Below are 12,397 nucleotides of genomic sequence, written 5' to 3'. Positions count from 1 at the left end.
ATTATGGTTTTTTTTTTTCTTTTTTTATGTTTATTTTCGAATTTATGCGCTTTTGCTTTAGTTTTGATGATTACAATTAAAATAAGGAAACTTTGTATGTAAATCGTTTTTTGATAGTGTTTTTTTTATATCTCAATAAAGATGTATAATATATTTTTCCAAGGTGCGTTTATTTTATGTATGAATTTATAATTTTCAATTAGGATTATATGTATATAGTTGGTTGATATATTTCTTCGATCTGTATAATTTGTAATCATCGTTTAGAAATGTCATAATATTATTTATTTGTAAATATTATCTTGGTATTATAATTTTAATTTATTAATTTGTGAAACTATTTAAAGTTTATTTAAATACAAAAATAATTTATAAAGCTAGAAGTGAAATTCTAATTCTGTAAAGTTGAATGTGACGCTCAACGAGAGAAGGGAAGGTCAAAAAAAAAAATTTTAGGTTATGTTTGCGATTGTTGAAGTAAAAATACTTAACATAACCTAAAATTTTTTTTCACCTAAGGTCCCTCCTCGCGATAAAAAAATTAATAATGAAGTTGAATTAATAAAAAAAAAAAATTCCTACTAAAAGTAAAAGAATTAAATTAAAAATGAAAACAAATTGTGAATGGCGAATGTATATTCTATATTAACGAAAGAGTCACGTGAAATACTGTTTTTGCGCCTTTCAGATGAAAGATCAAATTGATACCAATTAGCTTCCGAATTTTTTTGCATATAAAATTTTTTTCCAAGTATAGGTATTTTTTTTTTCCTTTTACTATATGTTTATCATTTGTTTGTGTGTTTCACCTTGTGATATATAAAATGTATGCAAAGTCTGAAGCACATTTCACAGGAGCAATATGGCCAATCTCGTGCGCCATATATACTGTGGCACGTGCAGAAAGGCGCAGAATCACGTGCTACACGTGAGTCCTTCCAAGTCTTTTCAGACCGAGAGGAATTATTGTTATTATTATTATTATCATATGTTTATATAGTATACATATATATATATATATATATATGTATAGTCCCTTGCTTCACCTCATCGGACACGACAACACCTTTTCCGCCACATGTATACCATATAGATATACGCAATTCTTGCGATTTCAAAATTTCCGCACACGTGAGGTCAATCCATCTTCTCCTCTCTCATACTATATATATATATAGTTATACAGAAATGTACATTTTTTTTTATTGGGCTTTCAATTTAAAAATGAATATTAATAAAATATATTAGAAATCATTTTTTTTTTACTTTTCGAAATAATTTAAGAAATTAATAAAATTATTGTAAATTAACTTAACTGTAGGAATTAATTATAATTAATAATTAAAATTAAGTTGAAAATAGAATTGTTTAGAAAAACCGTTATCTTCAATTATTTTGTAGTTTAAACTACTGTTAGCTTCAAATTTGGGTAGTTTTCACTAACGTTTGCTTCAATTTTTTTTAATGAAAGCAGTTACTGTTAACTTCATTTTTGTAGATTTAACTACAGTTGTCTTCAATTTTTTTTGTAGTTTTAACTACAATTACCTTCAAATTTTGGTATTTTTAACTACAATTTGCTTCAATTTTTTACTGGAAAAAGGTACTGTTCACTTCTTTTTTGTAGTTTTAACTACTGTTACCTTCAAATTTGGGTAGTTTTAACTATTGTTTGCTTCAATTTTTTCTATAAGAAGCTACTGTTATCTTCTTTTTTGTAGTTTTAACTGACGTTATCTTTAACTTTTTTGTAGTTGTAACTACAGTTATCTTCAATTATTTGTAGTTTTAACTACAATTACCTTCAAATTTGAGTAGTTTTAACTAACCTTTGCTTCAGTTTTTTAATAAAGAAAGCTTCAGTTAACTTCTTTATTGTAGATTTAACTACAGTTATCTTCAATTTTTCGTAGTTTTAACTACTATTACCTTCAAAATATTGGGTAGTTTTAACTAACGCTTGATTCAATTTTTGTTACTGAAAGAAGCTACTATTAACTTCTTTTTTGTAGATTTAACTACCGTTATCTTTAACTTTTTTTGTAGTTGTAACTACAATTATCTTCAATTATTTGTAGTTTAAACTACTGTTAGCTTCAAATTTAGATAGTTTTCACTACCGTTTGTTTGAATTTTTTTTACTGAAAGCAGTTACTGTTAACTTCATTTTTGTAGATTTAACTACAGTTGTCTTCAATTTTTTTTGTAGTTTTAACTACAATTACCTTCAAATTTTGGTATTTTTAACTACCATTTGCTTCAATTTTTTACTGGAAAAAGCTACTGTTCACTTCTTTTTTGTAGTTTTAACTACTATTACCTTCAAATTTAGGAAGTTTTAACTACCGTTTGCTTCAATTTTTTTCTGTAAGAAGCTACTGTTAACTACTTTTTTGTAGTTTTAACTAAAATTACCTTCAAGTTTGGGTAGTTTTAACTAACGTTTGGTTCATTTTTTTTACTGAAATAAGCTACCGATGTCTTTAATTTTTTGTAGTTTTAACTACCGTTTGCTTCAATTTTTTTTGTAACAAGCTACTGTTAACTTCTTTTTTGTAGTTTTAATTAAAATTGCCTTTAAATTTGGGTAGTTTTAACTAACGTTTGCTTCAATTATTTTTTAATGACTTTAATTTCTTTTTTTGTTGATTTAACTAAAGTTATCTTTAATTTTTTGAAGCACTGTAACTGTTGTCTTTAATATTTTGTAGTTATAACCACTTTTGGAAATATCTGTACTAATAAACTAAAGATTGCATTAATTAATTTTAATTTTTCGTAGTTTTAACTACAATTACCTTCAAATTTGAGTAGTTTTAACTACAAATACCTTCAAATTTGAGTAGTTTTAACTAACCTTCGCTTTATTTTTTTTAATGAAGAAAGATACAGTTAACTTCTTTATTTTAGATTTAACTACAGTTATCTTCAATTTTTTGTAGCTTTAACTACTATTACCTACCAAATTTTGGGTAGTTTTAACTAACGTTTGATTTAATTTTTGTTAACGATAGAAGCTACTATTATAATATTTATGTAGTTATAACAACCGTTATCGTTAATTTTTCGTATTTTTAACAATCAGCTTCAAATTTAAGTAGTTTTAACTAATTTTAGCTTCAATTATCTTGCTGAAAGAAATTACCTTTCAATTATTTTTTATAGATTTAACTACTTTTAGCTTTGAAATTTTTGTAGTTTAAATTAACGTTTGCATAATTTATTTGTAGTTTTAACTTCTGTAGCTTCTTTGTTGTATTTTTAACTACAGTTACCTTCAAATTTGTGTAGTTTTAACTAACGTTTGCTTCATTTTTTTTTACTAAAATAAACTATTTTTATTATTTTTTGTTTATTTAACTACCATTATCTTCAATTTTTTGTAGTTTTAACTAAAATTATCTTCAAATTTGGGTAGTTTTAACTAATGTTTGCTTCAATTTTTTTTATAGTGTAAACTACTGTTAGCTTCTAATTTTTGTACTTCTATCAGCTGTTATCTTCCACTTTTGTAGTTTTAACTACCGTTACCTTCAATTTTCGTAGTTTTAACTACTGTTATCTTCAAATTTGTTTAGTTTTAATTACTGATACCTTCAGATTTGATTAGATTGGAATAATATTAAAAATACATAATTAAAAATACCTTCTGAAATTAACGTAAATTGAAGCTAACAATAGTTGAATCTAATCAAAATTTTAATAAATGTAAAAACTACAAATAAATGAAGCTAACAATTGTTGAATGTACTTTTATTTAGTTCTAAGATAAATTGAGATTAAAATACTTTTAACTAAGGAAAATTGAAGCAATAACAATATTTATTTTATTAAGATTTAGAAGAGTTAAAGGATTTCTAATATTGAAGATAAAACTACAATTATCCGAAGCTAGCGAAAATTGAAGCTATTAATTATTACAGACTACAATTAAAATTGAACTACTGCAAAATGCAGCCAATATAAATACGAAAATAGAAAATTGAAAAAAAAATTGAATTGTAAAATTCAAAACCATATATATATTGATAAGAAAATAATGAAAAATGTGAAATTCATACGCAATTCAAAATTAATTGTTAACTAGTCGATAACGAATCCCAATTAATGTTGCATTTGTGAAAGGTATAACTTTTGATAGCTCAATAAAGAATGTTCGCGTTGCAATGTCATTGACCAAATATGAGATTTCTCACCTGGTATATATGCTGTGAGAAATATTCTCATTTTTTTTTTTTTTGTCACCGTACAATTGATTGGATTTATGACGATGTGTAATGTAATTAATTCTCAATTCCACAAATGGATCTTTAACCTTCAATGGTGATCCAGTTACAAGTCGATATTTGTTTCTCATTATAGGCTTCCTATTCGTGCGGCAATCAATGGGAACTTAGGCCTTGATTCACACCATTAACGTAAGTTAAAGAAACAGAAGAAAAAAAAAAAAAAAAAAAAAAAAAAACTTTATCGTTATTCATATCGTGTTTGCTAGAATTTCAATGCTATTCACAATTATTTACACCCAAGTTGTTGTACTAATCAAGTGAGTTTTGCTCATTTTAAAAAGCCGAATATAAATGCGCTCTGAATTTAAAATTAAATCTTGTGTCATTTTTAAAAAGGTGTTGATTGAAAATTATTTACCTCACACAAATAAATAATTGAGGATAATAATTAATTAAGGAGAATAATAATAATTAAATAAGAAGGATAATAATTAATTAAGGAGGATAATAATTAATTAAGGAAGATAATAATTAAGGAAGATTATAATTAATTAAGGAGAATAAATAATTAATAATTATAATTAATATTATAAAATAAATAATTAATTAATTATTTAGAGTTATTAAATAAATAATTAATATTATTTACGTATCCTTATTTTTTTTTTTATGAATTATTACCATATTTGCAGAATTTATTTATACCACGTTATTTATTACTTAATTCAATTTACATACGAAATTTGTTTGTTTTCATTATTTATATTTTATATATATATAAGGAATGGTGAGTCTCATTATAAATTTCACTTAAAACACGCTAAGGCATTAAATTAAGGCGGGAGGATTTTAATTTTTTTTAAATATATGAAACTTGCGCAATAATATATACATGGAACAGAAATATATATATATATATATACATTTGCATGCATAACCGCGCATATAACATGAATAACGGGGAATGGTAACACTTTTGGTATATCATCACGTTTTGAAGACTTTTATAAACCGCGCGTGGAGAGATATTATTTTAGATTACCATCACAAGAAGGAAGTGTTCTACTTTCGCAAAAAGAACAGACACGATTGAAATTACCCCCCCCCCCTCCCACCCCCTTCTGTTTTATATTAGACCTTAGAGATGCAGACACAACACACAGGAAAAATAGAGAGAGAGAGAAAACAATTGACTTAGATTAAACACTGGGAAAGCCTAGTTTTGGTAGTCCAAATGGGAAAATGTTAAATAACAATCAGAAAAGGAGGTTCACCAGACATAGAATAATTGCAAATTCGAGGAATCATTGCCAAGTTTTGAGATTGTTTGAATTAATTCTGAAATCTTGCAAAAATAACTGTAGATGTATTTGGAAATATGAATTTTCTTTTTTTGTAATCAATTGTTATGATTAAATTCCGTTTACTATGGACAATTATAGTTATGTTGTTTTTGGAGATTTAATTTTTGGTAACTTCAATTATTGGTGGTTGTAACAATTGTAAGCTTCAATTTTTTCGGTTCTTAACTGCTGTTATCTTCAAAATTTTAATAGTTTTTTCTACTGTTAGCTTCAGATTTGTGTAGTTACTACTAACTAAAATTGAAGTTCAAATTTTAGTATGTTTAGTTACTGGGAATCATCAATTATTGGAAATCTATAGCTTCAATGATACTTTTAGTTACTGGTACCATCAATCATTGTCAATATATAGCTTCAGTGGTATTGGTACCATCAATTATTGTCAGCGTGTAGCTTCAATGGTACTGGTACCATCAATTACTATCAATATATAGCTTCAATATTACTGGTAACATAAATTATTTTCAATATATAACTTCCATGGTACTGGTACCATCAATTATTGTTAAGATATAGCTTTTATGGTACTTATAGGTACAAGTACCATCAATTATTGTAAACATATGACCTTAATAGTACTTATACCATCAATTATTGTCAACATATAGCTTCACTGGTACTGGTACCATGAATTACATTTAATATATAGCTTCAATAATACTGGTACCATCAATTATTTTTAATATGTAACTTCCATGGTACTGGTACCATTAGTTATTGGCAACATATAACCGCAATAGTATTGGTACCATAAATTATTTTCAATATATAACATTCATGGTACTGGTACCATCAATTATTGTTAAGATATAGCTTCAATGGTACTTATAGGTACTGGTACCATCAATTATTATCATCATATAGCTTCAATGGTACTTTTAGGTAATGGTACCATTAATTATTGTCAACATATAACCTCAATAGTACTGGTACCATCAATTATTGTCAATATATGGCTTGAATAGAACTGGTACCATAAATTATTTTCAATATATAACATTCATGGTACTGGTACCATCAATTATTGTTAAGATATAGCTTCAATGGTACTTATAGGTACTGGTACCATCAATTATTATCAACATATAGCTTCAATGGTACTTTTAGGTACTGGTACCACCAATTATTGTTACTGTATAGCTTCATGGATAATGTTACCATCACTTATTGGTAATATATAGTTTTAATGGTACTTATAGTTACTGGTACCATCAATGATAGACCATATTTAGCTTCAATGGTACTTTTAGATGCTGGTACCATTAATTTTTTGCAATATATAGTTTCAATGGTACTGGTACCATCAATTTATTGGCAATATATAGTTTCAATGGTACTGGTACCATCAATTTATTGGCAATTTATAACTTCAATGGCATTAGTATTATCAATTATTGGCAATATATAGCTTCAATTAATGGTACTTCTAGGTAACAGTACCATTAATTATTTGTAATAAATAGCTTCAATGGCACTTAAAGGTATTGGTACCATTAATTAGGAATATATATCTTCAATGGTACTTTTAAATTCTGGTACCATCAATATTTTCAATATTTAGCTTTAATGGTAATGGTATCATTTATTATTGTCAATATTTAGCTACAATAAATGTTACTTCCGGGTACCAGTACCATTCATTTATGGTAATATATAGCTTCAATGGTACTTAAAGGTATTTGTACCATTAATAAGAATATATATCTTCAATGGTACTTTTTAATACTGGTACCATCAATATTGTCAATATTTAGCTTCATGTGGTATCATTAATTATTGTCAATATGTAGCTTCAATTAATGGTACTTCCAGGTACCATTACCATTAATTTATGGTAATATATATCTTCAATTATACTTTTAGGTAATGGTATCATTTTAAATATCTGCATTATTTAAAAATTTTTTGTGATAAATTAATTTCATGTTAATTTTATTCTTTAAAAGAATTCTCGAAAAATGAATGTAATTATTTGAATATAATTGGCAATTATTTTTTTTTTCTATTTAAAAAATTTAATTTCGACACAAAATTGGTGAAATTTTCCATCTGTTTTAGTTTTTGCAATTTCTTAATATATGAGTATCATGTTTCTCTATTTTGTAAACTTGTTGTTAGTCGAATATGCTCAGTCACAGTCTGACTGCTCTGAATAATTAACGATTGAAATGAAAGTGCGAAATACGAAACTGATGTAGGAAGTGATTAAGAGTGCTTGTATTACAAGGTTATGATCAGTGCTTTTATGCAGATACCAAATAACAGTTATACAAAATGACTAATAGTGTATTTTCATTTGTATCGCAATTATCTCAGACCATCCAAATGCAAATTTTTATATTATTTCAATTTTTTTAAAAAAAATTCGAATTAATTATATATATAAACAAAAAAAAAAAATATTATAAACATTAAAAAGAGTATGTTTTTTAAAAAAATTATAATTACAAATTTCACACTTATAATATTACAAATTAATTAAATTTCAATATGATTTACGTATAAAGAATCCTTCAACAGGAAAATATGTATTTATTGGAAACAATTTTTTTTTTTTTTTGAAATTATAAAATATGAAAATTGATGAATCATTTTAATAGCGGCAATAAAGGTTAAAATCTCAATTGTATGTACCAATAGATTCAAGTGCCATATTAGCTAATTTTTTTTTTTTTAATGCCTTCTGGGAATAAATGGACTAAAATACGAGAAAAGTATAGGTGTATCTATATATACGAGAGGTGCAGTGATTTCTCACACATTGCCGGTAGCGTTGTGCAAGTCTCAGCCATGAACTTTAAGTCAATGAGAGTGAATGACTTAGGTTTAGAATATCCGGAGATCGCAACAACCATTGGAACTTCATTTATATATGCAATTAACTCATTATTTCATAATTAGAAAAAAAAACCAACCAATAATTTACATTGTCACCATATTATTATATGTCCCAATAATTTAAAAAAATTTTTTTTTAAATATTATAATTTTTTTGTATTTAAAATTTTTATATAAAATTTTTATTGTTTATTAATTATAAAATTTTTCAAATACATAATATACTTTTAATTAATATTATAAATAATAAATATTTCATTAAGTTAAAAAATTTTTTTAAAAATTTAATAAAACTCACCTGAAGTTGAACGTTCCTGTGGATATCCTGACACTTGTGTCCCAAGGACCGAAACGACTGCAAATAACTGCAATAATAGAATCTTCATTTTGTTCACTTATATTTTTTTTTATTCCGACAAGGATAAACTTAAATTTTTTTTTTATTTTTTTTGAATGAAGAAACAAAATTTCACGCACGAAAAAATTTTTTGATGAAAAAAAAAATTCCTTCTTTTTTATTATAATTGAATCACTGAAAACATTCACTGACGGTGGATGTGGGTGAACTGTATGGAGAATAAATATATAAATGGGAAAGAGCTCCTGACGCTGTCAGACTGTACAGCAATCTGGAGGGCTGCCAGGCGCTTTCACTGGTTTATACGCGTGCACGAAAGCGCCTCTTCCCAAGAGTAGAAGGGGATTTCTATATACTGTATCAGTTTATCAACTACTTTTAAAAGAAGCGCTCAAATGATTTTCTTCTTTTTTTTTATTCTTTTACAGATATTCATTTTTCTTACACAAGTTTTACGAATAATTTGAAAGGAATTTTTTTTAAAGTAATTATTATTTTATTAGTTAATTTATTATCTATTTTTTGTAATTTAATTTATTATTTAATGTTTATTTATTTATAACAAAATTTTTTGTATTTTTTTTTAACCATTTACATTGAGGTTTTAATACAAATGAAGCTAACAAACTATTGATGGTTTTATAGCTATATATTGTCAATAATTTATGGTACCAGTACCTTTAGGTACCATTGAAGCTATATATTACAAATAATTAATGGTACCAGTACCTAGAAAAACTATTGAAGCTATGATATTGTCAATAATTTATGGTACCAATATCATTGAATCTATATATTGACAATAATTTATGGTACCAGCACCTAAAGGTACCATTGAAGCTATACATTACCAATAATTTATGGTACCAGTGCCTAAAAGTACCATTGAAGCTAAATATGGTCAATCGTTGATGGTACCACTACCTAAAAGTACCATTGAAGCTACATATTGCCAATAATTTATGGTACCAGTACCATTAATGCTAAGTATTGCCAATGATTGATGGTATCAGTTCCATTGAAATTATAAATTGCCAATAATTGGTGGTACCAGTTATTGAAAGCACCATTGAACCAATATATTGCAGATAATTTATGATACCATTATCATTGAAGCTAAATGTTAAAAATAATTGATGGTACCAGTGCAATTGAAGGTATATATTGCTAAAAAATTTATGATACCAGTACCATTAAAGCTATATATTACCAATAATTGATGGTACCAGTACCATTGAATCTATATATTGCCAATAATTAGTGGTACCAATACCATTGAAGCTATATATTATCAATAATTGATGGTACCAGTACCTTTAAGTACCATTGAAGCTATATTGTACCAATAATTAATGGTACCATTACCTAGAAAAACTACTGAAGCTATGATATTCTCCATAATTTGTACCAATATCATTGAAGCTATATATTAACAATAATTGATGGTACCAGCACCTAAAGGTACCATTGAAGCTACATTACCAATAATTTATGGTACCAGTGACTAAAATTACCATTAAAACTAAATATGGTTAATCGTTGATGGTACCACTACCTAAAAGTACCATGGAAGCTACTCATTGCCAATAATTTATGGTTCCAATATCATTGAAGCTATATATTGAAAATAATTTATGGTTCCACTATCTAAAAGTACCATTGAAGTTACAAATTGCCAATAATTGATGGTACCAGTTCCATTGAAATTATAAATTGCTACTAATTAGTGGTACCAGTTATTGAAAGCACCATTGAACCAATATATTGCAGATAATTTATGGTAGCATTATCATTGAAGCTAAATGGGAAAAATAATTGATGGTGCCAGTGAAATTGAAAGTAGATATTGCTAAAAAATTTATGATACCAGTATCATTAAAGCTATATATTACCAATAATTGATGGTACCAGTACCATTGAAGCTATATATTGCCAATAATTAGTGGTACCAATACCATTGAAGCTATATATTATCAATAATTGATGGTACCAGTAACTTTAAGTACCATTGAAGCTATATTGTACCAATAATTAATGGTACCAGTACCTAGAAAAACTATTGAAGCAATGATATTTTCCATAATTTATGGTACCAATATCATTGAATCTATATATTGACAATAATTGATGGTACCAGCACCTAAAGGTACCATTGAAGCTATACATTGCCAATAATTGATGGTGCCAGTGCCTAAAAGTACCATTGAAGCTAAATATGGTCAATCATTGATGGTACCACTATCTAAAAGTACCATTGAAGCTATATATTGCCAATAATTTATGGTACCAATATCATTGAAGCTATATATTGAAAATAATTGATGGTACCACTACCTGAAAGTACCATTGAAGCTACAAATTGCCAATAATTGATGGTACCAGTGCATAAAAGTACCAATAATTGAAGTTAAAATTTACAGAAACAATTATAATTGAAGCTACCAACAATTGACAATAATGATTATTTAACAATTAAATGTACTATTAATTGAATTTGCTTCCTTAACTAATGACACAATTATTCAAAACTATTCAAAAAAAAACATGTTAATTTAAATGAAAACGTATTTAAATATAACTAATGATATAATTCATGCTAATCAAGTTACATTTAATTGAAGCTATCATTAAATGCTGACAACATTATTAATCGTTTAGAAATATGTCTGGTATTTATTCAACAATATTGTTAAATTTAGTTGTACATATAGTCTACTTTACAAATGAAAAAACAGGAAGAAATTGAGAAAAATCATTAGGATTTCTCCTATATAAGAATTTTTTTCACAAATTTGAATGATTATTTTATATTAGACATTCGACCTGAAGGTAATTGTGTTTGACATGGACAAATGTTAGTTGTGAAATAAAATTTTTCCTTTTATAAAAATCATCAACATTTGTTATAAATGTTAAATCATTGAACTAGTCCTGAGTTATGTATAACCAGATTGTTTGTTATAGCGAAACTGTTTCACTTTCGCCATTTCACTTTGTCTATCGATAAGACTCACAAGAAAGTTGACTTTGTCTATATCATCATGCATAGAATTTTTAATGTTATCTAGAGAAAAGGTTATAAAAAAGGTTAATTAGAAATAGCAAAAACGAAAAAAAAAGAAACAAATGAAATAAAGAAGAAAATTATATTTTTAGAAAAGCAATTTTAATTTTTGTTTTTATTTTTATTAAATAATTGACAAAAATGATTTATAAGGAAGATATCAGAAATTAAATATTATTATAAAGGAAATGAAAGTATTTCCTTAAAAACCTATAAAGTAGAATAAAACTGATTTTATAATCCAAAATCATATAATTCTAACTTTATTGTATAAAAAGCAATAACTGTCAATTAAGAAAATTATGAATCTTCATTATAAAAGTATTGTTAACTACACTATAACATATATATATATATATATATATATATATATATTATTTTTTTAACCCGTCATGATAAATCTTCCTCTGAATTAATTCTTTCATTTGATTTTATTATATAACTTAATTCCAAAAACAAAACTCCAGCCAATTGAACCGTGTGATTAGTATTACATAGAGAAACTTAAAAGATTTATTATTCTACTTTAATTAAGGTTATAATG

General features: G+C 26.0%; 1 protein-coding gene across 1 annotated transcript in view; it reads right to left on the bottom strand.

Moving 5' to 3' along the window:
* LOC127283045 (uncharacterized) overlaps positions 1 to 9,071 on the bottom strand; it is a 91,992-nt gene extending 82,921 nt beyond the window's left edge. The window contains exon 1 of the mRNA XM_051307698.1: positions 8,730 to 9,071. Within this exon, the coding sequence (XP_051163655.1) occupies positions 8,730 to 8,817 (88 nt within the window). The 5' untranslated portion in view covers positions 8,818 to 9,071. The remainder of the gene's footprint in view (positions 1 to 8,729) is intronic.
* Positions 9,072 to 12,397: the final 3,326 nt, after the last annotated feature.

The sequence above is a fragment of the Leptopilina boulardi genome, unplaced genomic scaffold, assembly GCF_019393585.1.
Source record: "Leptopilina boulardi isolate dan_hultmark-lab unplaced genomic scaffold, ZJU_Lbou_2.1 LbouV2_305, whole genome shotgun sequence".
Lineage (NCBI taxonomy): Eukaryota > Metazoa > Arthropoda > Insecta > Hymenoptera > Figitidae > Leptopilina > Leptopilina boulardi.
This window is presented reverse-complemented; position numbering and strand designations above follow the sequence as displayed.